Source organism: Rhipicephalus microplus, chromosome 2 (assembly GCF_043290135.1).
Source record: "Rhipicephalus microplus isolate Deutch F79 chromosome 2, USDA_Rmic, whole genome shotgun sequence".
Lineage (NCBI taxonomy): Eukaryota > Metazoa > Arthropoda > Arachnida > Ixodida > Ixodidae > Rhipicephalus > Rhipicephalus microplus.
Window position 1 is genome coordinate 263,690,491 of NC_134701.1, and position 27,857 is coordinate 263,718,347.

General features: G+C 44.7%; 2 protein-coding genes across 2 annotated transcripts; one reads left to right on the forward strand and one right to left on the reverse strand.

Annotated features, from left to right (window-relative positions):
- Positions 1-1,538: 1,538 nt before the first annotated feature.
- On the forward strand, positions 1,539-4,498 carry LOC119170049 (uncharacterized). Its single transcript, XM_037421075.2, has 3 exons — positions 1,539-1,889; positions 1,978-2,176; positions 3,610-4,498. Exons 1-3 carry the CDS (start codon positions 1,633-1,635, stop codon positions 4,429-4,431), a joined length of 1,278 nt encoding a protein of 425 aa, XP_037276972.2. The 5' UTR covers positions 1,539-1,632; the 3' UTR covers positions 4,432-4,498.
- Positions 4,441-27,648, reverse strand: LOC119169247 (coiled-coil domain-containing protein 22 homolog). Its single transcript, XM_075880682.1, has 14 exons — positions 27,456-27,648; positions 27,135-27,306; positions 26,885-27,017; positions 24,191-24,315; positions 21,790-21,850; positions 21,330-21,481; positions 19,070-19,255; positions 16,308-16,478; positions 11,856-12,092; positions 7,014-7,115; positions 6,832-6,939; positions 5,839-5,934; positions 5,699-5,758; positions 4,441-4,718 (listed from the first exon to the last, which is right to left on the reverse strand). The coding sequence occupies exons 1-14, from the start codon at positions 27,503-27,505 to the stop codon at positions 4,533-4,535; spliced, it is 1,839 nt and encodes a 612-aa protein (XP_075736797.1). The 5' UTR covers positions 27,506-27,648; the 3' UTR covers positions 4,441-4,532.
- Between the last annotated feature and the right edge of the window lie 209 nt (positions 27,649-27,857).

Genomic DNA, 27,857 nt, shown 5'->3' on the forward strand with positions numbered 1-27,857 from the left:
CTTTCAGAGCCTTTTCTAAACACTCATTGGGTAACTACTGCAAACACACTTGCTTGATGCCCACTACGGCATTATTAATAAAATGTTTGGGTAGTAGGCCGGCATTCGCTATGCTATTTTTCGTCATTCATCTGAGAAGCGTGGTATCCGCTAAACTATTGCGAGGAACTTTGTGCCAATTTTTCATGCAGTAACTGACGACGATGAGGAATTATGCCTGAAGTGGGTATGCGCCACAGTTAATTACTGAACAAGAACAAGCTTTTGTAATGGTTTGGAGCATTGGACGTCCCACTCGTTACGCTATTCGCTTTGTGCGACGACTACGTGTTCTTGCGCTGTTTTAAAGCGCTTTATAAGTCATATTAACGCGATTGCTTTCCCGACATCAAGCCTGCCCAAGGCAAGTTTGCCAACAAGTCCCAAGAAGGCAATAAAAAAAAAAAAAATGCGGGGTGCCTCAGTGGTAGAATACAAGGATGGCACCCCGCGGACCCGCTTCGGGCTCCACTGTGTCATTGGTAAGAATTTTTTTTTTTCATAATTTCGCGCGATGTGGTTACGGACACCGGCAGCGGCGGCGCACAACTACGGCGCTGCGCGACACCCGAGTTGTGATCTCATATAAAAGCTTTCGCTGTAAAATTTAAAAAGACATATACGCTGTGGCCCCCTTGCAGAATATATGAGATATTTCTAGCGAGGATGAAGTCACCATTTCGAATACTGCGCCCACATCCATTGCAGGCGGGACACTCATGCACGTGAGCGTTATGAGGAAACCGGTAGCACCTTCAGGAAACTATATGGCGATATCAAGGCATTTGCGTCCAACGCTGATACCGTGAAGAAAGATGTTTGCGCGATAAGTAGCTTTCATTTCTGCCAAAGTAAATGTAAGGAAGGCGCTGGCGTAGCTGGGCGACGAGGATTCAACGCCTCTTAAAAAAAAAAAAAAAAAAAAGACGGCACCCTGGGCGCCGCCATAGTCTTTTTTGGGCTGCACAAATTGGAATGACCCTCCTAAAATGCACTTCCGAAGCTGTGACTTCAGCTTTTGTATTCCAGGATGCAATCCATTATGGCGTTTTTTTCCCCCTCCTGTAAAAATGGCTATACGCGCAAACATGCATGCATATACAAGCCCATACACGTACAGGGGCCGTCCAAAAATCCCAGGCTATTCCATGTATTCATGAGGCAGCGTGGCCTAGAAGTTCTTGACGGCCCCTGTACACAAATTGTGTGGAGCCCTCCACTCCACCCCCCCCCCCCCCCACACACACACAAAAGATTAAAAAAAAAATAGCGCTGGAAGATGTAATATATAATGCGTTCACGCGGTGCCGTAAATAATTCAAGATGACAAAGAGTGCCACCAGCTAAAACGTGTTTCACCCTTCGCTTTGAAGTTCAATTATTTGAAGGGTGGTATATTGAGTAGGCACTTTCTTCTAAAAAAAAAAACAAAAACAAAGTACTTTTTAAATTCAAAAACGAAACCGTAACTGAATTTTGCGACGCGCGTACCATCATCATCATCCTCAGAGCAGCAAAGGAAAACGCAGAGGCAAGTACGCGATCATGCGCGTTTACTTTCGCCCAGTTTCTTGAATCCCCGATTATTAGTTAATGACGATGATGAGGTTATGTTCTCGCACTTTGCGAGGCGGCATTGTCCACTCTATTACCCAAACTGTGAGGCACCGGCACTTTAAAACCCGAAACCCGTTCAGGAAAGTAAAGCCGCTCTCAGTGAAGTTGAAGGAACCGGACGGAAACGGGCTATTGGGAAGCGATAGATCGAGTACTTACGATTTTGACGATGCGGAGGACGACCCAGAAGAGGTCCTGGAGCACGTTGAACATTACTACGATCGTCACATGGAGTAAGTGCTAGCTTCACCTTCGCGCTTGTTTACTGCTTCGCTCGGGCGTAAGTTTGCGCATGCTAACGATCTTTAACATATATTTCAGGGAACTCCGGTTGGAACGTCGTAAAGCAAGAACAGCGATTATACGACGGAAATACTTCAAGGATTTATTTCCGCCGGAAACAAACTTACTGTCGTGGGCTGCGAAGGAGCAAATCCGCTACCTGCACAACCTCGACCCGTCCGAATGGACTGTTGAAAAAATTGCCCAGTGTTTCCCTGTCAGCGTGCTGGGAGCAAAAGTAAGCGCGTCGATACCGTTTGGTATTATTTTTTTAATGCGCATTCAGGTTTCATGAATATGCTAGCCGTGAAAAAGCACACGCTTTGAAAGAGACCTCACTAAGTGCAAGGCGACATGTACGCGACGCACTAAATGAACACAGACGTTCTTAGGACTTCGTTATGTTTTCAGCTGCTTCTACTGGCTTGAAAATTCACGAGGAGAGCAGGAATGTTTGATGTACCGTTACTGCGTGATGACCATCTCAAGTTGCAAAGTCTGACGAGAAAACTGCTCATGGTCAACCCAGTGAACTTATCTTCCGCATCAGAAGCATTGTTTTGAGCGCCTTGTTTGCACCTTGCAATGCTGCCTTATGCACGTGTTGCAACTGTTTTGCATATATGGTATGCCATGCTTTATGCTGTGTATTCATAGAAACATTTTACTTTTTTTTAATGAGCAGATTTATAAGTGAAAAAGCTGATACTGCTATATCTAGCACTTAAGCCCCGCCGCGGTGGTCTAGTGGCTAAGGTACTCGGCTGCTGACCCGCAGGGCGCGGGTTCGAATCCCGGCTGCGGCGGCTGCATTTCCGATGGAGGCGGAAATGTTGTAGGCCCGTGTACTCAGATTTGGGTGCACGTTAAAGAACCCCAGGTGGTCGAAATTTCCGGAGCCCTCCACTACGGCGTCTCTCATAATCATATAGTGGTTTTGGGACGTTAAACCCCACATATCAATCAATCATTATATCTAGCACTTAACATTCGTAACTAGCTGTACAATCTTCTGCACAGGATTAGTCACATTTATAAGCCTCGTTGGTATTCGAGCTACGAGAGTTGGAGCGTCGATTATACTTCATCTGGGAGATGTTTATTATATATGATGTCTAAGCATGGCATTAATAAACAATAATATATTTTTTTAATTTCATAGTACACTGCAGCTTCAATTAAGCAACGAGTACTAACGAGGTGTTCACCTGTGGTGTGGATGACCCTGTACAAAGCAAGCACAGCTTCTGTGAGCTGGCATTGTAATTGCTTACACTCGCATTAAATGAGGCGTACCTTTAGTCCTATTATCAGTGAAGACTGAGAACCATAAATCCCTAAGTGCGGGAAGTGACACATTGGCAATGATCCTCACTAATGTGTATTATTACTTATTAAAGCTACTGCAATGGAGGCAGTGATAAGTCTGCTTAGCAACAGGCAATAAAGTCACTGTTTTTGCATGCAAAATCTCTACCATTTTGTTGCTGGAAACTATGCTAGAGGTGAGCTGCCCCTTCTAGGACTGCTAAAATTTGCACTGTTTGTGCATGTTTAATTAACTCTCCAGAGTTTGGGAAAAAAATGTGCCTTGTTTTGTCTCGTTATATTTTCTCTCACATTTTTTTTCTTTTTTTTTTTACTGAGCACATTTTTGCAATTTACTTGCAGAAGCTGCTGAAATCCCAATTTAGGAAAGAAACAGCTGAACAGATTGCAGAACACGACAGAAACGTACAGCTCAAGTGGAAGGCATTAAAAACTGGCAAGGGAAATGAATATATTTCGCCAACCACTAAGAAGCTGTTCATGGAGGGAAAACTTCAGGAAGACCAGGCATATGGGAACAAGACACTTCCTATGCCACAACAAGGAGGTGACACGCGGGCACTGGAGCTGTCGCGCCTTTCTCCAAAACCTGGTGAATACAGCAAACTAATTGCCACCTACTTAAAGCTGAAGAACCCCGAGAAGAGTGTGTCACCAAAGAAATATGAACAGGCAAGTCGCAAGCAAGCGTACGACGATGTTTACACGGAAGATATGGCGGCTGCAACATCACTCAAGAAAATGGGCAGCCTTGGTAGCCATGTCCGAATAGATGAATTCAAGGCTGCAGAAACGAAGTTTAGGCATTATACAGGTGAAGGCGTGGATCGCAGAGATGCAATACATGTAGGCAGTGAGAATGTTTCAGACACACCATCAACAGAACTCCAGGACACAGGTGGCGCTGTGACACCAGAAGGCACTACTGAAGACGTGGTAACATTTGACATTCTTGAAGCTCACAAATATAGAAAAGATGACACATTGTCACACCGAGTCAGAAGCGACATTGCAGAGAACTACAACTATTCGGAAGACGGAGACGAGGCACCAAGTCAGCACATCACAATACCGTCCCACTTAAAGAAACGAGAGACTGCTGTGTATAAGGTTGGAAAGTGCTACTATGATGAAGATGGTGAAATACTGTTCAAAGTTCCTTGATGAAAAGTGTTTGTGTATTATAGTACTCTTTATTTTGTGGAAATATATAAATTAACTACAAAAATAATGTCTGCACATATTTTATACTCCTGCAACAGTTATTAACCTTTAAGCTGGGTTAGTAGCGATGCATTTTCTTGCTTCATCTGCTTGTAGTCTGCAGTGATCCTCTCCAAGTTTGCTGTGACTTTCTTCTGGCTCTCCTGCTCTATTTGATCTTCCAAGTCACGCATTTCTCGTGTGATTGACCCTGTTTCCTCCACTGCTTGCAGAAGCTGGTTTGAATTCTGTGAAGAAAAAAAAACTTGTTGGGCTCAATCACTGAGATTGACATCAAAGCTATTTGGTTAGTGGCTTAATGAAAATTCCACATGCACTGACAAATGTACAGTGCTAACGAATTCAAATGTTTTAAATTTTTTTCTAGTAATAACTGCTATGCACGCTAGCTCGAGATAACGTCACGTGACAATGAATTTATTTTCTAAATAAATATAATGGTGGCTCTGATCTACACGTTCTAGTCGAAATACGCAGATAGAACTCGAACTGTTGACTGTGGAAATGGAATTATGCGCGTCACTTAGTCCTAAATTGTCCCATTTCAACCTGTGAGCACTGTACATGTGCAAAAATACTGTCTTTTCCAAAGCCCACAATTCGTCTGCAATACCAAAGTACCCCCTCATCTTCCCTTATCACTAACATTTCCATGTCCTTAACAGATACCGAGTCTTTCACATGCTTTCTTTTTCATTTATCTAGGATATTCTGATGACATTCATTCATATGCTTTACGCCTATCTGAAAATCATTGCCAATGCGGTACTGAGTACTGCTTCTAAACAGAGTTTAAAATTGGCTCAGTGTGTCCCATGATACCAAATATATACTAACAATCGCTGCTGAGAAGATAAAAAGATGCCTGTACAGCACACTGTCAGCATGGTAAGATCAATCTGTGCATGTTTGGTAAATTAACATCATTGAATGCCTCTTTCATGGCTTAATGATGGCACTGTCTTCTCAACAAAAGCCAATGTCTGAAAGTCTGTGACTGACCTTGTGTGAATTCTGACTGATCTCCTAAGAAAAAAAGAGTGGGACAAAGAACGCATAATATGCTGCGCTATCCTACAAGAAAGATTCGACAGAGGCCAGTCTTTCCTTTGGGCTTGCACAACATGTCTCTAGATCATAAAAACTTATTCTTTAAGAGACATTTACTGCACATTAAAGACTGAAGAGGACAAAGCTGATCACATACCTCATGCACTGAAGCAAGGTATTTGTATGCCCTTCGCACAGCTTCATCTTTCTTGGCGTCCTGTAAGAGAACTTGAGTACATGATCACAGAAATGCAGACAAGCGTGATTATGCACAAAGGGGATAGCGCTCGGACAAACCTTAAATATCAGCTCATCTGTTACTGTAAATGTTCTGTCCAGCTTCCCAGTGAGTTGGTTAATTTCCTTTTGGAGGCTCCTGGTGTCCAGTAAAACCTTGAAAGGAGAGAAAATGTTTCATTACATAAGAATTTCCATTCATTGTGTCTCGGTAACCACACTGCAGGTAATATAAATGTAATGATTTCGTGGTAAAGTACAAATAGCTGACAAAATGCATGTCTCAAGTTTTCAAGCAACCACGTTTCTTAATCGGACACTGAATTCCGGCTGCTGCATACTGGTAGTGAGCAGAAATCAGCCAAGAGTGTCCATACAATTGCTATCACAATAACAATCTACCGTGAAATCCTGAGCAAGCACCCTTACCTTAGCAAAAGTCTTTTTTTTTTCTTATTTTGAGAGAGAGATCTAAAATGTGCATCAATAACCAGAGCGAGTGCCCACCACACCCATCCCGCCATTTCCACAGTTTTTATTTGTCTGACGAGGCTGAATATAAACAGTGAATGCATGAGCATTAAACAAGGCATTGCATTGAAAGCACAGGTGCGCATTATTTATTCTTAGCGCCTCTTCCGCCAGCTTCTGGAACTTTGGTCTCTGACTGAGCGAGGGCCTGCCTTCCAAATATTGATGGATCACTTTTCACCGTGGGAAAGGGGGGGAACTTCCTTGGGATTTTACAGTAGTCATGCTTTTACTTGCATACTAACATGACCTTTCCAAATATTTGTCTGTGCTTAAATCAACTTTCAACGGGACCTCTAAACATTATAAGGAGTAAGTACAAGCCTCAGAGTATGCTAATTCACTTAAGCATGCTAGCATGCAAGTTAAGATATCATAGCTGTTGTTACAGTAAGTTCCCCTTTTTGCAAGAGCAGCTGTACACAAAAGCCGTGGGTGCAACATTTATTTATAAATGTGGCTCATCAAGATTGCTTTCACGAATATATGCAGTTATTGATAGAGGAGATACAAGTTCCTCACCTTTGCGATTTCCTCTTTTTGTTTCTTGATGTTGCCAACAATCTCTGTAATACGCTTGGTGTAGGAAGAACGATTTACATCCTTGGGTAGCTTTTCGTACTCTGCAACCTAAAAAAAGAAGTTTTTTTGCTTCATACATCTCAGCACAGACACGATAAACCTGCTGTCCAGCAAGCACATACCAACTGCTTGTGCATCTCTTCCTTGGTGCGTGCCTGCTCAGAGATCTCCCGCATCTTGTCTTTCATGGCTTTGATTTCTTCCAACTTCTGCTGAGTTTCGTTCTGAAAAGGTTAGGTGTAACACAAAGATTTTTCTTTAGTAGTTAACTTATGTCAACAGTGCTGTGGAATTTAAAGGGTCCATGACACTCAATTTAGGCTTTAGTATAATCTGTGTGTGCGCGCCCTTGTTGCACAAAACAGAACTCGAAAGATGGCGCCAGGCCATGACCACTGCGCGAGCCGAGCCGGCCGGAGCTGTAATGTGACACCAAAGTGAACCCCCTGTGGTGAGTTCGGGTTTGCGACTGTGTGTTGGTGCTGAGAGCAGGCAGAAGAGGGACGACTGCGCAACAGGAGGGACGCCGTATTCTCGTCTCTCCAGCAGTTTTATTTACTTTATCCTAAATAAACGTCGTTTTGTTAAAGTAACCGTTGTTTCTTTGCCAGTCTTTTCCCTCCAGTCTCCAGAATCATTACCGTTTTGCATATAACAATTCAGAAGTGGGATAGCGTACGTCCAGAAGTCATCCATCGAGCCTAGCCATGCCTGTCACTCGCAACAGGGCATCTTCAACGGCTCCGACATGCAAAGAAGATGGCGGAGCACCGACGGCGGGGAAGGCATTGCAAGCCGAGGCGTGCATGACAGTGTGTCGATCGGCGGCACCACTACAACACCCAGACCAGCGTTCGACGTGGCGGCAGTACTTCAAGCCACCGTACAAGCAACAGTGGGGAAGCCATCAACAAGACTGCACAGCTCCAGTCGCAACAGGCAGCAGCCATGCCTGTAATCAGCGCAGGGGAGACATCGCGCCTGGTCCTTTTTTTCGAAGCAACATTGTCGGACTCGCGAACTATCGGCACATGGATTCGACGCGTGGACGACCTAGCGGAAGTCTATCGTTGGACAGACAGAGTAACATCTTGCCACACATCACTCGCAAAGTTGCATGGACCGGCTAAGGTGTGGTACGACTCCCTCCTGTCTCAACAAAAGCTGGTCCGAGTGGAAGGTGGAGCTCATACGTGCTTTCCCCATGACAGCTGGAATGCAGAGGCTTCACCGGGAAATGAAGACCGAATCTACAAGCGAGGCGAGCCTATCGAGCGCTACTGTTATGACAAATTGGCCAAAGCATGTCGTTGTAACCTTAGTGAGGAAGCTTGCATCGAATATTTGATCACCGACCTAAACAATCGGGATACCATCCGAGCCATCAGCACCCGCACGTACGACTCTATAGAGGAGCTTCCGAGTTCCCTCAAGCATCTTGAAGAGCGAGTCGGAACCACTGGTTCCCGGGACTCAAAATATTATAAGGCGAGTGAATGTGAAAATCCTGCGGGCCATGGCAACAAGGAAAACCTAGCCGCGGAAACAGCCTTGAACGAAAGTAAGCAAGACCAACAAAACTCCGAACCGAGGACCGAAACCCCCTTTTCCGAGAAAAGAAGGCCGCGATGTTTTAACTGTAACAAGTGCTGTTACCTCTCTCTCAACTGCCTGAGTCCGCAGCGGAAGGCAAGGTGCAACGTTTACAACCGAAGTGGACACGAAGCGCAGAACCGCAGGAAAAGGGAAAGCGGGCCGCGCCTCTTTCAAAGCGTTGTGGATCTGAACATCCGTGCAGCAGATGCGGCGAACGAAAAGTATTTCCTGCTGACTAAAGTTAACGGGAGCAAAGTTAGAGTGTACATCGACCTCGGCAGTCAGTGTGTCACTATTCGAAGTGAGGATGCTGATCGGGTCGGGATCAAATGCACGGTGATGGTGAAGCCGCTGACCATCGGGGGCTATGGGTCAGGACAACGTTAACCTCACAGTAGACCAAGCACAGCCAACATCCCCTTGCTGATCGGGCCAAATGAGTCGCAGGTGATTGCTATCATCGTGGGGCAGCCCTTCATCGAGCAACCTCACGTTACGGTCGTAAGGCCATGAAACACCGTGCGTATCTTTGAAGAGAAGAAGAATCTGGGTGAAAGTGATGACACACTCCAGTCCATCAACATTCCAGATCTTCCGAGGCGCCCGGCCTGCCTTTCGGCCAAATAGTTGAAAGTTGTTCTGCCAAACTACGTTGAATTTGTCAAGCCCTGCGTTACGGGCAGCGAACCCAACGCCGATGTTTTCGTAGACAACCAACCCAGGTTCCAAGAGAGGTGCGACTATTACTTACCGTGTTGCGTCGTGAACGCATATGCAGGAAACGAGACCTGCATTTCTGCAATGAACGTTTCGGACCAGGAACTGAATATGCAAGCCATCAAGAGGGCTGCGCTATCTGCTATCTGAATGAAGTGTCGATGCAGGACATAAAATCAAGCTGCAGTGCCACGCAACCATGTTCAACGGCAACGCCCGAACGTCAAAATGGGCCCAAGCGTAACACCGGAGCACCATGAGAAACTCGACCATCCCATCGAAGACTATCGTGGCAGTTTTGCCGACAGCACCAATGCAGCGAAGATGAAGATGAAAATATACGGCGAAACCGTAAGGTTTTGCCCATGTCGGGTTTCCTTTTTGGATAGCAAGAATTCGCGAAGACCGAATGAAACAACAGACAAGATACAGCAACAAAAGTTTAACAACTCACGAACCGGCGGATGTCATATTCGTCATGCGACAGCCTACAGATTGTGGCGAATTAGGGAAAAATACAAAAGAACGTATAGCACCATGAAAAAACTACCCGATGGTCGATATCGCATCGAGAGGCTGCTCAGTGCACGGCGGGAGAGTAACGCATGCAGCAGCATTACCCCATTGGACAGTCTTAAGCTGTGGCGCCAGGGCGAGATAGACACAAATGGGTCAGATGAAAAACTCCGACCGGGACGGTTGGTAATTGCAGGATGGTCAAATGTGCACGTCCTTGTTGCACGAAACGGAACTCAAAAGATGGTGCCAGGTCACGACCACTGTGCGGGCAGAGCCGGCAGGAGGCCGGAGCTGTAATGTGACACCAAAGTGAACCCCCTGTGGTGAGCGTGGGTGTGTGACTGGCGTTGGTGCCGAGAGCTGGCAGAAGAGGGACAGCTGTGCAACTGGAGAGATGCTGTATTCTCATCTTTGCAGCAGTTGTCTTTACCATAAGTAAACGTCTTTTTGTTAAAGTAACCGTTGTTTCTTTGCCAGTATTTTCCCTCCCGTCTCCTGAGTCATCATCGTTTTGCATCTAACATGTGTTATGTGGTCTAATCCTTGTGATCGTTGCGCTTGTTTGTCTCCTTTCTTGCGTCCCGTTAGTTTGCGCTACCAATTATTTCATTATGAAAATATACCGACTAGCCCGCCTATCAACCTTTCTGTAATCTTTGTGCATTCATAAGTAAGCTGATGAAATTTTGGTGCATTTGGTCAAACACTTTATATATAATTGAATATCTTTTATAATAAAACATGCAAGAGGTCTGAGAGTTGAGCAGTACAGGCCCACTCGCGAGCCTTGACGTAACGAGTACCTTGTTGTGTGAGAGTCTGCATACTGCTGAGCAATATTATTTCATGGGCAAGAGGTCTGAGAGTCGAGCAGTACAGGCCCACTCGCGAGCCTTGACGTAACGAGTACCTTGTTGTGTGAGAATCTGCATACTGCTGAGCAATATTATTTCATGGCTAACTGCACATGAATACTGAGATATATTAGCTTTCTTCAGCTTGGAACTGAAACTGAATGACCTCCAGCAACTGAAACTTTGGTAGAAGATGATGGCTCTGCTTGATGCAGCGCATGACACCACATACGTCATGGAAAAATGGTGGTCGGCAGTGGTGGGCGGTGTTTATGGCCAGCAACTTCTGGGGCTTGTTTTGCACTGAAATATTCTTTGGCAGTCCACTTTTCATATATTTGTAGGCATAACAGACGCTCTACTTTTATTTTTTTCTGAAAACCAAAAAATGTTGGGTGACTGTGTCAGCAGAGTGAAACAAGATAGACAACAAACGATTTCGCCTTCTGAAAGTTATTGCTGGCATTACTACACGTAACCGGGGCATGGCTCATTTACTCTTATGCATTTAGGAGTGCTATATGCATGTGGTCACAATGTGATCAATAACTTGCTTTCTTTTTTTCCCCTGCATGCAATTTTCTATAACCTGGCACAATGACATGGAACTGAAGATTTAATCTTATTCAATCTTACCATCTAGGCTACACGAAGTGCTTCAGCCTTATCCAAAAAACATGAAGGCCTAGTCAAAGTTCAGTGTTTTTACAAACGATAAAAGCTAAATATATAGTACCTGAAGAACACCTAGTAATTTTTTTCCTTGTGGAATGCCCCAGTCGAGCATCGCAATAGAGACATGAAGAAAGATATACACACTGTGTTTACTATATCTGTGTCTACTGAAGGCAAAAGATCAGAATAAGTGTACTCAAAACTGTCTAGTACATTTTTTTTCTCTTCATAACACAACAGAAGCATCAAGAACCGCAACGTACATAATTCATCGACGTGGGTCATAAGTTCCCAGGCCACTATCCCACATATTCCTATGGGAGTGTGGCCTTGGAACTTCTGACTCCCCCTGTACATTGCACGCCATTTACATTGCATTGTACACCCCTCCACAAAAGTTTACAGAGCATAGGCTCCACTGAAAAAACAAAATCGGGCTATGTTAGTGCACAGCGCTTCTAACCCAGCGGGTAGCTGTACAGGTCACAGGCACTACACAGGCTGTAATATTCATCTGGAAACTATGTACAAAGCAGGCATATAGTTTTCTTGAGCATTCTGCATGTCCAACGACAGTTCGGCAAACCTGAGACAGGTACTCACAAGACGTTTGGAGCACTGTTCCTTGAGCTGGCGGTACTCTTCGATCAGAGGAGCCCTGTGCTTTTCCCACTGCGTCGATAAGCTGACCAGTTTCTGAGCAGCAGCGTCTATCTTTGCCTGCAGCTTCAAGATGTTCTCGTCAGCATCGGGAAGCAAGGCTAGTGCCTTGTGCTCAAGTTCGTTCTGGCTTTCGAGCTCCAACCTTTGAGACTTCTTTTTCTCTATGTCACCACTTATCTGGAAAACAGCAGCAATACCTGTAGTAAGACCCCAATGAATGAGCTTCGCTGAGAATAGTTTAATTCGAGTTCTGGAGGTTAAAGGGACACTGAAGAGCAAAACGCTTTTTCATGTATTAGTAAAGCACAATTTCACTATCCCGAAAATACCACTCTTACCGCGGCATGACACTTGGTAAGAGAGAAAACGTGCGAAAAGAAACTGCAGGTGGAGACGCCACCTTCGGAGTTCTGCACCAGACACTGTGAGTTCATAAATTTTGAAGGTGTCTACTGGGTCATACGTACCTCCTAATCAATAAAACTAAAGTACAGTGTCGTCAGCAGGTGCCATAGACTTAGCATGCAAAGTTTCAGAAAATTTCATCAAACAATGTCGCGAAAATACGAAAAATACATTACGAAATTTTGTACAATGCAGAGATTACGGTGCGAAATTTAAAAATGAAGTTTCTCTGCTAATAATGAACTCATGACAGTGAAACTTATGACATTAGAGTCCTCAGATTGTAGTTTATCAATCTAAAACAACTCCTTGTTTCTTTTTAGTGTCCCGTTAATCTTCAAGGAACAATGAAACTATGACATAGGTCCAATGTCTTGCAACATTGCTGGGAAATTTATTTTGCTTCATTGAATTTTTACTTATACACCATCCTGGGCCAATAAACATTTCTTAGACCAGTGTTAACTACTCATGATTACAACACCAACTTGGTAGCACTGCACAGTTGCATTCATGCGCAGCCTTCTGGAACTTTCTAAGCCACGCTTCCTTTTATAGTTCACACAGGACACGTTAAGTGTAGTCCAGCGTTAGATACAAAAACCTGGCAGGCAATTTAATACAGCACAAGGGTTCAACAAGCAGTACACAGTTAGGTAGTTGCATTTGCAGGCAGCCCCCAGTAACTCTCTCAACCACACGTCTTATTACAAACTATATACATTCAATACTGCATAGTGTGAGATGAGAAAACATCGCCTAAAACACATCCTAAAAATTTCTGCTTTGCTGAGAGCAAAAACAGAAATGTAGGGGGATGATACGGTGTACTAAACTGGCATCTCCTCATTTAACAATAATTTGCATGCACTCTTATATAAATTCAGCTCTATTTGGCAACCATATATGAAATGGGCATTCTTTTAATGGGAACCAGGACACCAGAACTTCAAGCTTGAATTATGAATTGCATGTGAGCCAAAGAACTAGCTGGCAAAACATAAGTGTATTCGATGCAACAGAAAATCAAGCACACTGAAAGCATCCATTCAATGAGCTTATTCAGTACAGCAGACCTCAAACTTGGAAGCCTTTTTAAGCAACCTGGCGTAGAACGAGACTGACAAGGCGAGAGCCCTTCTGTTTGCACACGAACAAGGTTTATCCGGAGTTGATCTAAATAATGCATGGGATTTCACATTCAGATATCACTTAATGATTACGAGGTGTGTCGTTGTGGACGGCCCTGGAAATTTCAACTATCTCGTACTCATATTAAGCGTGCTCTAACATCGCACAGTACATGGGCCTCTACTATTTTACCTTCATCGAAATGCGAGCGCCGCGGCCAGCATTGAACCTGCAACCTTCGGGTAACTAGCCGAACACCATAACCACTGATCCACGACGGCAGACAAAAGTAATTTCAAAGCCAACAAAACTGGATCGAAGAAGAAAAGGAACTGCAAAAATAAATTTCCCATTATATGGAGGCGTACTTTACTTTCTTGTAATGTCAATTTAGTGCCACATCAGTTGCTTTTATTACTCAAATGATACCTTCACGTGCATTTCGAACCAGTGAAAATTTATGATGACCTCGCTACTAACTGCAGCGGCCGATCACCGCGGGTTCACGCTTAGCGAGCCACAGGGCCGCTACCCCGTTTACTCGCGTGTAGCGCACCACTTCGCGCGCGCTCAACTAATAAGGCGTTTAGCGCGGCGCGGCAAACAGACAGTGTTCTAATGCAAAAATACACAACACTTTATTGCCTCTGGCGGCACCCCGAACAACAAACAGTACAACGTCCCCTCCCGGGACGCGGGTAGCAAAGGCACCCGCACGCGGACGTTCACAATAAGTGGAAAACCGCGCAGCTGGCAATGGCGAGCTTTGACACGCCGGTCGGGAAAAGGTCCCTCGCGGCTATGCTGCGCACTCTCACGATGGTCAATGGGCCTGGTCGCTAGTGTTAGGGCAAACCTCGTACGCGTAGGCCTACGGCAAGTGCGGCTCGTTGTAGTACGACCACTCCAAGCACTAGGCACCGCTGTGGGCTTAGCGTACGCTACCGAAGCTAGCACTCTAGTAAACACGCCTGCCGAGGTGCCCAAGGCCACCCCAGGCAGGCAACAGTCCGCGATTCCCAAAGGGGACGCGGACGAAGGAAAACACGTGCTTACCCGGTGCCGACCACGGACAAAAGAGCGCTCCCTCGGCGCGCGCGTACCGCGTGCCGTGCCCGCGCGTGGCGCCATCTATCGCCACGCATCGTTATCAGAGCAGGAAAAGCAAAAGGTTGTGGCCGTGCGGCGGAATGCCCGCGAAATGGTCGCGGGCGCGCCTTAGATCCCCACATCCTCCTCTCCTTAATTCACCCTATATACCGGTCTGCAAAGGCAGCTGGTCGTCGCCCATACATACAAAGGCATCATGCAATGGGCAACAGCTAGCATCAGCCTCACTCTGCAACTGCTGCTGAAGGAAAAAAAAATAAAACAACACAAGAATACCCTTGAGAAAACAAAAAAACATATATTTGGCCTGCTGCAGCATTCTTGGGGCGGGGGGGGGGGGGGGAAGGCTCCGCGTGGCCTTACAGTTCTAAAAGACGGTCGACGTCCATTGTGGCGACGTCGTCCATCGGTGGTCCGTCGCTGGTTGCGGGCGGTGGTAGCCCTGACAGCAGTGCCGCGAGATGGGGGTCCTCCCCCATTCCCTGTCGGCACAGGGTCGCCAGGTCCGTGTCTGAGCACTGGCTCAGCGGGGCTGGATTTGACGCCTTCCTCTCGGTGGCCCTCCCCTCAGTGGCCGCCTTTGTCCGCGCCACGTGCATGGCACCCTTGTAGTGGCACTGAAAGTGCACAGTCACGCGGCACGTGGCGCAGAACTCCTCCGCTGCATCGGTAGGTAGTTGGGCGCCTCTGGCTGCCTTCTCGCCTTCCGCCAGCGTGCAGCCCCGGAATGGCCACGGGACACGGTCCAGGGGCAGGTCGCGCCAAACACGCCGCTGCGTCTTCCACGGTGCGTCGCTCATGAAGTAGCGCGGGACCTCCTGCCCCTCCTGCCGCGCCCACGTAGCCACACTCCACCTTGGCGTTTTGGGGACCGGTGGCGGTGCCGACGTTGTTGATCCCCGCCGCTGGGACGCCCGCCTGGTGGACTTAGGTGGTGCCGAGGTGGAAGGTTCTGGCTGCCGAGGCGCCCGCCGTGTGGTGGCCATCGAGAGAGTGCGCAGCATAGCCGCGAGGGACCTTTTCCCGACCGGCCTGTCAAAGCTCGCCATTGCCAGCTGCGACGTGCTCGCGGTTTTCCCCTTATTGTGAACGTCCGCGTGCGGGTGCCTTTGCTACCCGCGTCCCGGGAGCGGACGTTGTACTGTTTGTTGTTCGGGGTGCCGCCAGAGGCAATAAAGTGTTGTGTATTTTTGCATTAGAACACTGTCTGTTTGCCGCTCCGGGCTAAACGCCTTATTAGTTGAGCGCGCGCGGAGCGGTGCGCTACACGCGAGTAAACGGAGTAGCGGCCCTGTGGCTCGCTAAGCGTGAACCCGCGGTGATCGGCCGCTGCAGTTAGTAGCGGGGTCACCATACTGGCACCCAATGTGGGGCTTAGCGTACGCTACCGAAGCTAGCACTCAAGTAAACACGCCTGCCGAGGTGCCCAAGGCCACCCCAGGCAGGCTACAGTCCGGCGATTTCCAAAGGGGACGCGGACGAAGGAAAACACGTGCTTACCCGGCGCCGACCACAGAAAAAAGAGCGCTCCCTCGGCGCGCGCGTACCGCGTGCCGTGCCCGCGCGTGGCGCCATCTATCGCCACGCGTCGTTATCAGAGCAGGAAAAGCAAAAGGTTGTGGCCGTGCGGCGGAATGCCCGCGAAATGGTCGCGGGCGCGCCTCAGATCCCCACAAATTGGACGTGCAAAAGATTTCAGTGAATACAGTAACCCAGATGTAGTACTACAGAGGGCACTCCACCTACCTGCTGTAAAGCTGCTGACACCTCTTTTTCTTGACCTTCAAGCTGGCTAATGACTTCACAGATGCTTTCTAGTTGGCTCTGCATTTGTTTAATCTTGGCCTCCGTCTCTTCCTCCGAATTCTGCTTCTGGAGTTCCAACTGGGACCCGGATGCCTGCCTTGGCTCTTCATCCTGCAAGCAAAGCAATTCTATAGACACAGTCTCATGCCTTCTTCCTTATTTGTGCTGTATTCACAGTTGCGCATGCCAATATCGTGCTTCGAATAGGTATGGTGAACATAGTGACAGTTAAAGTATATCAAATTTGCCTTTAAATGATGGCGGATAGACCTATTCTGAAAGTTTGAATATTAGAAATGAAATTTCTTAACAAAACCAGAAGAAAAATAGAAAGCTATGCAATTCCTCTAATTCTAAGCATGCCATATTCACATTCATTTTTTTTAGGAACTCTACATCAGGAAAATTTTCTACTTGGTTAAATAACTGTTCTTCAAATAACCCATACATGTATTAGATGCTGTTATCATATCTGCATTTCCCGTAACAGTGAAGTGGTGCATGGAGTTGCAAGCTCTCATGTGCTCAAGAAACAAGGGACACAATACACTGTAGTGCAAAATTACAAAAGAGTGTTTATCTTCTCTGCAAGGGTGCAAGCACCATTACAGAGTCCACAATCAGCATAACTGACAGAACCTGCAGAAAAATAACAGAGCCTGCCACTGTACAGTTTCATGGTTCTAAAGTTGCAAGAAGTGTGGTAGCATGAAAAAATTTTGATAGACATAACTTTTGGCATTTGTCTCTTCATCTTAGAGTTTGTGATGCCGTTGGGCTCAACAGAAGAAAGATTTGCCTTTTGTTTTTTCATAACAATGAGTAGTTTTTTGAGTACTGGGAAGTACGAAGGCAGACTTTCAGGCTCTACAGTCTCACAAGAAAATTGTCATGTGCATCCTACAAAAAGATGAAGGCGATAGTGCATACGCGCATCTACACGCTTTTATGCAGAAAGCAACAACGGGAAAGATGAACTCTCTCGCACGCGGTAAATAAAAAGACCGACCCGCTGCTGCTTTCTCAGCTTCTTCAAATACGACCTCTGTCTTCACGTCCCGACACTGGTGGAGGTGCTGGGTAGACGAATATTGTCGCCTTCGTCTTTCCTGCAGAAAGACGAAAGCGACAATATTACTTATTGTGAAACTGCAGGCTTCCCGAAAAAAAAAAAAAAAAAAAGGCCCCCACCTCCCCGAAGGCAATCGTGAGAAAATGCAAATGCATTTCTTGTGCTGAGAGAGGGTACCGTTGCCATCAGACATTCACGTTCACTGACTTCTGCCATCGCCTTGAGAAGCGCCCAGCCAGGGAACGGTCGAGAGTGAGGAGCGAGCAGACAGGAGAGTGGGGCGCCAGTGTTCTCGGCCCAGCATTGGCGTTTCACAGCTCCGTCTCGGGCACACATTTCCAAATGTTCTTGGGAGGTGCCCAGCCAGCGAATGATAAAGAGTGAGGCGCGAACGGATGGGAGGGTGGGGTGCAGGGAGGAGAGGGAACAAACGACGAGAGAAGGATCAAGGAAGCACTGCACATACCCTCTCCTAAACTCTCTCGCACCAAATGCTCTGGTTGCTAGGGGCGAGGATAAGCGTGCGCGACCGCAGCTATTGCTATGGAAGTGGGAGTGAGAGCGGGGAGATAATACCTGCCAGCGCATGGACACCGCTGTGGACAATGCCGGATGCCTGACATAGCCGGACTAAGAAATGCATTCGCATATAAAACTGCTTGTAAGTGCTTATGCATGTATGCATTTTTGTGTATGTGTTAAAAACTCAAAAATCTTAAGGGGAGATGTGAGTGAAAAAGCGCATTTTTTTTCTCCAAAAATCACGTTTCATTTTTATTTGCTTTCACAAATTTGCTTCCTCTACTTTTCCAAAACAAAAAAACTGAAGATTGTAATTAAACTCTAAGTAGATTAAAATTGCTTTTAAAGAGCACAACATGGCTACTCCAAACTAAATAGAGTTCATTGTCTAGGGTTCCCAGAAAACTGTCACCTGGCAGCTTGCCATTGCATTTCGCATGAGAATTTTCTCAAACTAATAATGATTGCCAAGCTCTTATGATGGAATGAATCACTTAAAACATAGCATTGCCACATAGATGAGCTTTGACTTATACCTTTAATATGTGTGTTTCTCAAGATCCATTTTTACTAATTTTTAGTCAACTTATTGAGTTTAGACATCATGCTTTTGGCACTTCTGACAGCCGGATTGAGACAAAACGTTGCCCAGATATTCCACAACATTAACACATGAAGGGTGCAAGTATCTCCTTCAAAACTTGATATTGCCTGTATAATTATTATGAACCTAAAGCAAGCAGATATTATGGGCTGAGTATTTTAGAAATTCTAACATTACAATTTATCTTGTCCCTTAAAATGTCTTACACTACGTGCTTTCTTGATAGATATTTGCATTCTACAATTAATGTGAAGCAAATTAAGCAATAGATAGCTCAGAACCACAAAAGTTTAATGGCATAAAAAGTTTTGTGCAAAACGAACTATACTTTACACATTGTCATGGCACAAAACGAAAACTGTACAACTTACTATAAAACTAATTACACATTTGAAATCAGCGTAAAGCTTAAATAAACAGCAAAAAATTTCATTGCCCCAGGCTACAGATAAGTGAAACTTTTTTTCGAATCGCATCTACCCTTTAAAGATATGGCCAGCGTACCTTTGTAAACTGCAGCTTCTCCGTTCTTGTAAACTTTGATTCCCTAGCGGTTGTGGGTTTATTGCTTGTGGAGAGAGATGCCAGAAGCTTCGATACATCCACCCGGGACTGTTCCGAGAGGAGAGACTGCTGGAATGCATCAGCCACCCTTTTCTGGATGCGCTCTTTCTTTCGCTGCCTGTGTTCCTGTTGAAACATGCAGAATGAACCACTCAATAAAAATATTTTGCTGCAATGGTCCTTTTACTCATACAAGGTTACACACAGTAGTGATGAGAACTAACAGACAATAATCATGCCAAGTGGAGTTAAGATTATACTGGTGCGAATAGTAAATTTCAACAAGTTTTTTTTTTTTTTCAGTGAGCAAACATAGAAAAAAGGACACTTTCCGGTGCTGTTTCTGTTTAATCTGTCTCTTTTTTTTATGTGTGTGAACTGAAAAAAAAACAAAAAAACTTTCCAGTAAGACTAAACACCAACTAGAACAAGCTTCCACTGTTGTAAAGTAAGTTTTAGGTTCAAAGGTAATTAAAAGTGAATAGTGATTTGGCCGAATAACTTCGAATCAAATTCCAATAGTATATCTAACATATTACAACAAAAAATGAGAATATTAGTCATGACCCCATTAAACTGCACAATTTCTTTTTATTGAAACAAGGCATGTGCAACTGTCATTCCTTTTGGTTCAAAGAAAGTGAAAACAACTCTGAAGAGTATCAAAATCTGACTTTCAGTAGAATTCAAGTGATAACCTGTAAAATATGCTACACCCTTACATATTACTATATTTGGAGCATATAAGCCGGTGTAACAATCTTTTATACTTAAAAAAATTATGAATCTATGTGAGAATAATATGTTCATTCAACCTTGAAATGGGGCTCCGTGGCAGTGCAAATTTCACCCGGAGAGGTGTACTCATGGCACAGTACTCCTCCACTGCAGAGAAACTACCTTTACAGTAAAGTTAGATGCGAGCTATTTATTCGTTCATTTCAAATAAATTAAAAATTTCAACTTATTTAAAATTAAATTTTAATCAAATCAAATTCAAATACACGTAATACTTGTTCAAAGATTTGAAGTGCTCGAATATTCGCACAAGTCAAGGTTAGATGCACAATGTGATACCAGTACAAGTGAAAGTTCATCAATTAGAGCTACTTTGTACAACCTGTATAATCTTGACTGGTACACAAGTTTATGAACCATGTGTATTGCAACTAAGTTGAATATTTCTATACACAATGTCTTCAACCTGGATTTTAATGATGTTGCTGGAACTCCTGAAAGCATGACGAACAAGATGCATAATGCATTGAGTTTCCTATAGTATATACACTATAGGGAACTCTGGTGCTAGTGTCTTGGGAGCTGCAATGCATAGTGCTTCAGTGAGCATGGGAATTATGGGTAGAACACGGATTTTTCTAATATTCGTACTTCTGGCTGTGTGCGTGTTCGTGCGGCTTGCAGCTGTTTTCTCACTAAATAAATATCAGCAAATGTTCAGCGGTTGCGATTCACCACCTTGTCCTTTTACGCTTACCATTTAAAATCGGGTCACAAAGCTCAAAAGGGTTCGCTGTTTCCTTCAAAACAAAACCGAAACACAGCAATAAACGAAGCCACAAGTGTGATTCGCCGCCCGCAAGTACCAAGGCTAGACAAATCCGTGTACTACCCATGATCACCATGGTGGCTAAGCAATTGCAGCACCAGAGTCCCCTCTATTTAATTTCAGGGAACTCTATGGCATGATGCAAGCATACACAAAGAGAATCTATAGTTTTGCAGTCCACCTTTGTGCTTATAGGCACTTTATGTAATAGCACAGAGATATCAAGAGAAAGACAAAACTATAATTTAAAACAAGCAGGAAACTAAAGCGTAAGATAGACTGCATCAACAAATTCAGTAAAGGCCATACGAGGTGTCGACAAGGGAGAAATAGATGTCCACCAGTTTGTGTTGCACAACGGTACAAAAAAGGTCGATATGAATTCCATAGAAATATAGTTTCCAAATCAATTAAATCTTTTTCCTGGTCCAAGATTCAGACCCAGGACCGACACCTTTCTGTTGTGGTTGCGCTGCCCTGTCTCAAATTGGTTGATGTGTACATAGCAAATGAGCATGAAACAGATTTTTATCCAATTCCAAATCCTTCGGGCAATGCAGCTGGTATAAGCAGAGGTACAGTATTTCTAAACATTGCTAATCTGCATACTTCATCCATTCGAGTAACAGTTACCTGTTGTGAGCCTTTTGAGAGTAAACCAGCTTGGTGGAGTTCAGCTTCTTGGTCTTGTGAGGCAGCTGTCGAGGCGGCGTTGACTTCAAATATTGAAGCAGCAAGCATCCTTGTATCCAGGGCTTGCTTCCACAGCGGCTCTGTCAAGCCACCTGGGTAATACAGTAACCACTTTGACAACTGCGATACTGTCATTTTAAGGAGCATATTCTTTTTTTTTTTTTGCATACTCCCTTGATCTCATATTGACTTAGTTCATTCAATTGGGTGATGTGATATAAATGTGTGCATGGTGGTTTATAAATACAATCCTTCATGAGCGAATTCATTGAAGTTCTGGCCATAAAAAGCACACCCTACAGTGGCAAGCCCATGATCCCAAGCAGGGGCTACCTTATTATTAAACAATGAATACGGCAGTCACACAAATACTGTGGTATTAAGAGTGGTCCTATCTTACCATGGCGCTCTCCAGGAAGGGTGAGTTTGCAAGTTCTTAGTGTGCTTGAATCGCTGTAGTCCTGAAATGCAAAACGAATGATCTAATGATTCTACGTATAACATTCGAATAAAAAAAGTATAGTAATCAGTAGAAAATCATAAGTGCATTTAGCAATATCAATTATGATTTAAGCTGAGTGGCTGCCAATACAAGCAGATATGACACACAAAAAAGATCTTGGAAGGCTGAATGTGCTTCAAGTTAGCATAACTCACACTGTGCAATTACGAGCGCACTTGAGAAAAAAATCGAAACATTGCCATTAAGAAATTTTCTCTACTATGATGCCTGCTAACACTGACCATTCTGAATCAAAGCTACCATGCTTGCCCTTAAATACACTGTTGCACTAACAGTGGGATTGTAAGCTCTGGATAGTTCATTGAGTCGGCCTAAGCAAATGACGTGTGTGCAAATGTGAAAAGGGACTGGACATAAAAGGCGGCGAATGAGCAAAAGGGCGGTGGCGGTGGTGAGACGATCTTTGTAAATTAAATTTAATGATGCAAGGGCAAGGTACTCAAACCTCACTATAACGAAGTGATAGCTGCCACAAAAATACTCCTGCTATATTCAAAAATTTGTTATAAATACATACATATTTGCAGAACTGTATCTATGACAGAGCTATTCTTCATTTACTTCGTCATAACCGATAATTTGTTATATTCGGGTTGGTTATATCGAGGTTTAAGTATATAACAAAAAGCTTCAAGGCAGCCACTTTCATTTCACTGGAAGAGCAAATTACTAATGATAGATAAAACATGGTTGTATAGTGGCATAGAGATGCTACAGAAAAGCGCTTAAGATACACACAGATAACGAAATAATTGCAATGATTGGGTGGTGAGGTGGCTACATAACTAAATAAATAAATGCAGAAACAGTTCTCATGGATCCAGCTACACACCGAGCTTCTCATATTCGAATCCTGTGTTCTACCCACTATGGCACAGGCCGCCTGATTGTCTGATCAGGCTGGATAGAAAACATGAAAAATGTCATGCTTTCAGATGCTTGATTAGTTTTACCAGTGCTGATGGTTTGTCTTTAATATGTTCTGATGGTTTGCCTTCGGGCCACATTTTTCATACCACAATTTTTTTTCTTTATAGTACATATTATTATTGCTTAAGTATATATATGTTTATCCCAACATTTTTCCATGTGCTCGCAGCAAGTGTTCAATAGGACATATTTTAATTATAAATATGTGTAACCTTCTTACATAATATTTCAATCCGTATGAAAGACCATTTCATTACCTTCATTTCGATGCACACAACAAAAATATAGCACTACGACTTGATTTAATTAAAAAAAAAGGAGAGAATTCATACTAGCAGTGTAAAGCTTAAGAAACAGCGAAGCTGGTTGATCTTGGGGGCTTAACGCGGTCTCCTTAGCTGATGCTAGGTCTTTTCTTGGTATAGGCAAGAAGTCGAACCACAGCCTGTCGCGCACGATGCAAGAATGTCCGATCTCCAGTGCCAGAACTAACGTGCAAAGCTGTCTGTAGCACACCTGGTAGAGCGCACGTCTTACATCACTCATACTTGGCTCGCGCAGCTGGGAAACTCGGCATGGCAGCTGCGCAGACTGTCTCCATCGATGGACAAGGCTGATAAGCAATGGCACAGAGGGTTTCTTGCAGAAATTGAACAGGCCTCAGGCATTGATGCTCAGACTTTGGCAGGTTGGGGCTTATCCCAGTCCCAAGATCTATCCAGATATTCAAACATCAAACACTTGTGTGCTTTGCTCAGACTTTGCCAGCTTAGATTACAAGCCCTGGTGGTGCCCTGCTTTACGGGTGGATGAAGACGTTACATCGTCCAGGCAGGATGCTGTGCTATGCAGTCCGGATTTGATGACACCACTATGAGCAGTCCAACAAGCCCATGACCTAGTGCAAAGACTAGTTCTATCAGTCACGACATAGGAGCGGTCCGCTTTGTGCTAGCTCACGCACGGTCGGACCTAAATAATGTTTTGCCATAATATGCCACACCCAACGTTTTACCTCAAGCTCCAAGAGCTTCGCTCCCTAAAGAAATCGTTTCACACCTTTCCTCATCCCCTCTTTTTTTACGCTGTCCCATACGAGTTAAAGTGCACCTAAATCGAAGCACATGGCTCTTAGAATCATAGGCTATTGGATGAATTGGTAAATCATGATAGAAAAACAGTATGCAAATACATGGCACAAGACAAAGAGAACTACAAGACAAGCGCATTTCATGGGTCTTTAGAATTTGATCTTGGAAGTACATTTACACGTGTCTCATAAATTATGTTATATTACACATCGGTGTATATGTCGAAGTAAGGACACGAAACATAGAAGGATGCTTACCTCTTTCCACCAATGGCCTCCTTTCCAGCGAACGCCACTCTTCTTGCAGTAGTTGGGAAGCCAAGGTGCTTTCAATTGCCTAGCAATCTGCTCTGATATTGACCTTGAAATCAGAGCTGCTGTTCCTGGGTTGCACAAAATATGAACCAGGATAAGCAAGTCAGCTGTTATACCCCTGGAATCAAACGTTTTTTAAAACACATCTGATGCGATAAAAATTTCCGTCAGTCTGTTTGTGATGTAGCCCGCTACAAGCTAAGAATTTGGAACAGGCCTTTCACACAAAAAGTTGCAGAGTCCCTTCACTTGCTTTGCATTTCCACATGAAATAGCTTCCTTATGTATATAACACCGGCACAAAGTTGATAAACACCAGCCATGTATCATCAGTTGTTCTGAGATTATTTCATAACACAGCTTTGCTGACATCTGGACTTTCACTCTTGCGAGCAAATTCAGCATGGACACCTTATGCCAGCAAGTGTAGCAATTATGTCACAACTGTATAGATGTCCATTAGGTTTTTAGAATGAGTGACAGTGAATGCAAGTGAATGCAAGTAGATAACACTTCAACCTTGATTAATGCACAGTGAATGTGACGGTATGAGCCAGCATGTTGGCGATAATGCCATGGGCCAGCCTGATTGATACAAAAAAAAAAAGACATAGGTATGGCTGCAACATAAAAAAAAAAGGTGTGGCCTGCTGCGTTGCGTTGAAGTCAACAGCCGAGCACGTCTCAAGTCAGTTGACTGTTGTAGTCACTATAAATTTTGAGGATGCCTGTTCAGGTACACAAGGCAGACAGCTATTTGTGGTAGAATGGGGTTGCCTTTGCGATTTATGCGTGTTGGCGTGTTTATTCATGAGCATTTCACGTTTACTTTTTTGTGTGATTGTGTGTGTAAGCAGCTTACTTCATATTTCCTGTGCTTCGGTACGGGTCTTGGGTGTGCATGTGTGTGGCAGATGGTTTTTTCTTCCCCGACCCAGAGAGCTTCTGCCAGCTCCTTCAGAAGAGGCATGGGAGACCCAGATACAATCTCCCGACAAAGGACTGCAAAAAGCTGTTGCTGCATGGGCAGAAGAGATAACTGAAGACAAGCGGACAGCTCCTAATCCCTGAACTTTCTTTAAATAAAGTTGTATCCTTCTCCTCCAACAGTGCGAGGCTGTGAAGCTGTTCATTGCTGCCGCACAACTCAAACGCTACAGTGAAGTATCACAAATTCCCCTGCAATCTACAGCATAGGGAAGCGTGGCTGAAGAACATTTCGCCAAGGACCGACGCAGTAAGGAAGCAAGTGGGAGCCTACGGACAGGTCGCTGGCATGTTTATTACATTTTACTGAAAATGACTTTAAAGAGAACATGAAGGTTAGGCTTTTGCTACTAACGATGATTCCGACCGTTCCACCGTTTTCTGCACTTTACACAAAAAAGAACGTGCAGGCCAAAAAATGCTGTCGTATGAATCCAGCTCATAACAGAGTAGTTTGGGCAGGTGATTGCGGAGGCTCAGCAGAAAGTCCCAAGACTAAAAGTTTATTCCACCCTTTGAACGACGATATCGAAGCACTCGTTCCACAGCTTGCAGGGCAAGACAAACATTTCTGGTCTGAACAATTGCTACTCTTCAATTTCTGCAGGAAAACCCCAAATGTCACCGTGACATGGCAATGAAGGCAGGCAGAGGGCACAAGGAACCATTTTCCAAAACAGAAGATGAAAGACTTTTCTGGCTGGAACTAGTATTCGTCAGTTACCTTGAGTTTTATATGCAAGGTGGCTGGTCAATGTAAATGACAAGTGAGACGTGCGAAGCGACACTGCTTGCAACACAATCAACAGTGGCACAATATCCGGGCCCTTTGGCTACACTGCCTAGCACGTGCATCACTCACTGCTTCATCTTGAAGAAAAACGTATATCTACTCAGCATAATTCATAATAACGATTACTTCTTAACATTCCAGGCGAGTCAAGTGGGCATCCTTCATGGAGAGTATTGATGCCCACTAATATAACATTGGTACGCTTAAAGCAAGCTGTTGACACCTGTGGGGCAATGAGCAATGAGACTTCTAATATTGACGTAAGTATTTAGCCTATAATATGCAACTATTAATCTCATTATTTATGCCTCGATTCGAGTGCCTGATGTGCGCAGCAATGCAACCCTAGATACGGTTCTCCATAAACAGCTGTACCCACGCAGAGATGCCACAGCAGGTGTGAGGAGAGCTAGGCTTGAGGTGCCGTTTCAGCGCTACACAACAGGCCAAATTTTTTTTATGTAGCGTTCATGACGTAGCTTCCTACGAAAATGGCAATTTTAAGTGATCAGCAGTTAAGAAATAAGGGATTCCTCAAGTGATAGAGCCAACAAGCCTTAACATGTCAACAACTTGAAGACAAGTCCCTTGTCCCTTGAAGACAAGTTCCTTGAAGACAAGTCCTTGGAAGCTAAAGCTTTCTTGTTTGAGCATTGTGCCAAACTTAACTGCATGTGCACACTAATTCTGCATTCAAAATTGTGAGCATGGGTGATTATGAGTTTGAATGTGAGCGCCAATGAAGTCGAGTAAAGGATGGTGTATGATAGTGTAAACATTTTGTGCGTTCTTTCGTCAGAGTAATTTCGCCGGGGGCGCATGCAACCGGCGAGGGTCACTCTTTGAAAAACACTTACCGAGTTGTTGGTCTGCAACCTTCTCACTTTCCTTGGGCAGCTTCTCAAATAGGAACATGAATATCCTTCTCATCTCCGCCTCATTCGAATACAGAAAGGTCTGGTAGCCTAGGTCTCCTTTGAATCCTAGCTCCTAGAAATGTGTCGAGCGCAGTGCATCAGTTTCGGTCACAGCAGAATATGGTTTCGGTACTGTTGACATGCCATGAACAAACAAAAATAAAAAAAAAGAACTACGGTAGCAACTCACAATGCAGGCGTTCGCCAAGGTCATTCCTAAGTTGTAGCGCTCGACCATGTTCGTAGATATGTGCAGGGGAAGCTCTTTTTCTGGCGATATCAAGCGAAGGCAGCGCACAACAGCTTCGACAGTGAGTTCCGTCGTAAACTGCTTGAGCGATACAACGTCCTCATCGAAGTCGCTGAAAAGCGTGAGGAGAGGAAGCAGAAAGCGGCCGTTAAACTACAACTGAAAGCACACATGCGCACGGCGCCGATGAGATGTATTACAACGGTTGCCTGAAGAAGACAACGATCTCCGGCACTTGCCGAAATCATGCGCGCAACTTACCAACCGATCTGGCGCAGTGCGTGGATTATTATCTGGTCCACTTCTTCCATTGTATTTGTTTCGCGGTGCGTTGAAGGCAACAACGGTTCCCACTAGGAGGTAGCAGAGGCACGCCTTCCCGTCACGGGAACTTTTCCGTGCCTCGAGATGCGGTGCGTGGAGATGCTGGCCGTGTCCGGATCACACGGTGGTCCGGATCATGACCTACTACACTCCTGACCTGCCCAGAGAGCACCTCTTCCAGCGCCCACGTTCTAGTTCATACCTTCTGCCGCTAGGGCCGTAACTTAGGAGCACTGTGGCGCTAGTCAGCACCTGTTCGCTGACGTCAGCTTGAGTGTTCGTGGTCATATTTCGGCCAACAGAGCACTCATATTGCGTAATTATTATGCACTAATGAAA

What these genes read in the sequence shown, in the direction of transcription:
- LOC119170049 (XM_037421075.2), top strand. Translation starts at nt 1,633, where the DNA reads ATGACGATGATGAGGTTATGTTCTCGCACTTTGCGAGGCGGCATTGTC. An exon ending in TACTACGATCGTCACATGGA is followed by an intron (nt 1,890 to 1,977) that starts GTAAGTGCTAGC and finishes CATATATTTCAG; the next exon opens with GGAACTCCGGTTGGAACGTC. An exon ending in TCAGCGTGCTGGGAGCAAAA is followed by an intron (nt 2,177 to 3,609) that starts GTAAGCGCGTCG and finishes ATTTACTTGCAG; the next exon opens with AAGCTGCTGAAATCCCAATT.
- LOC119169247 (XM_075880682.1), bottom strand. Translation starts at nt 27,505, where the DNA reads ATGGAAGAAGTGGACCAGATAATAATCCACGCACTGCGCCAGATCGGT. An exon ending in AACAGTGCTCCAAACGTCTT is followed by an intron (nt 7,116 to 11,855) that starts GTGAGTACCTGT and finishes TAACCTTTTCAG; the next exon opens with AACGAAACTCAGCAGAAGTT. An exon ending in AAGAGATGCACAAGCAGTTG is followed by an intron (nt 6,940 to 7,013) that starts GTATGTGCTTGC and finishes TTCTTTTTTTAG; the next exon opens with GTTGCAGAGTACGAAAAGCT.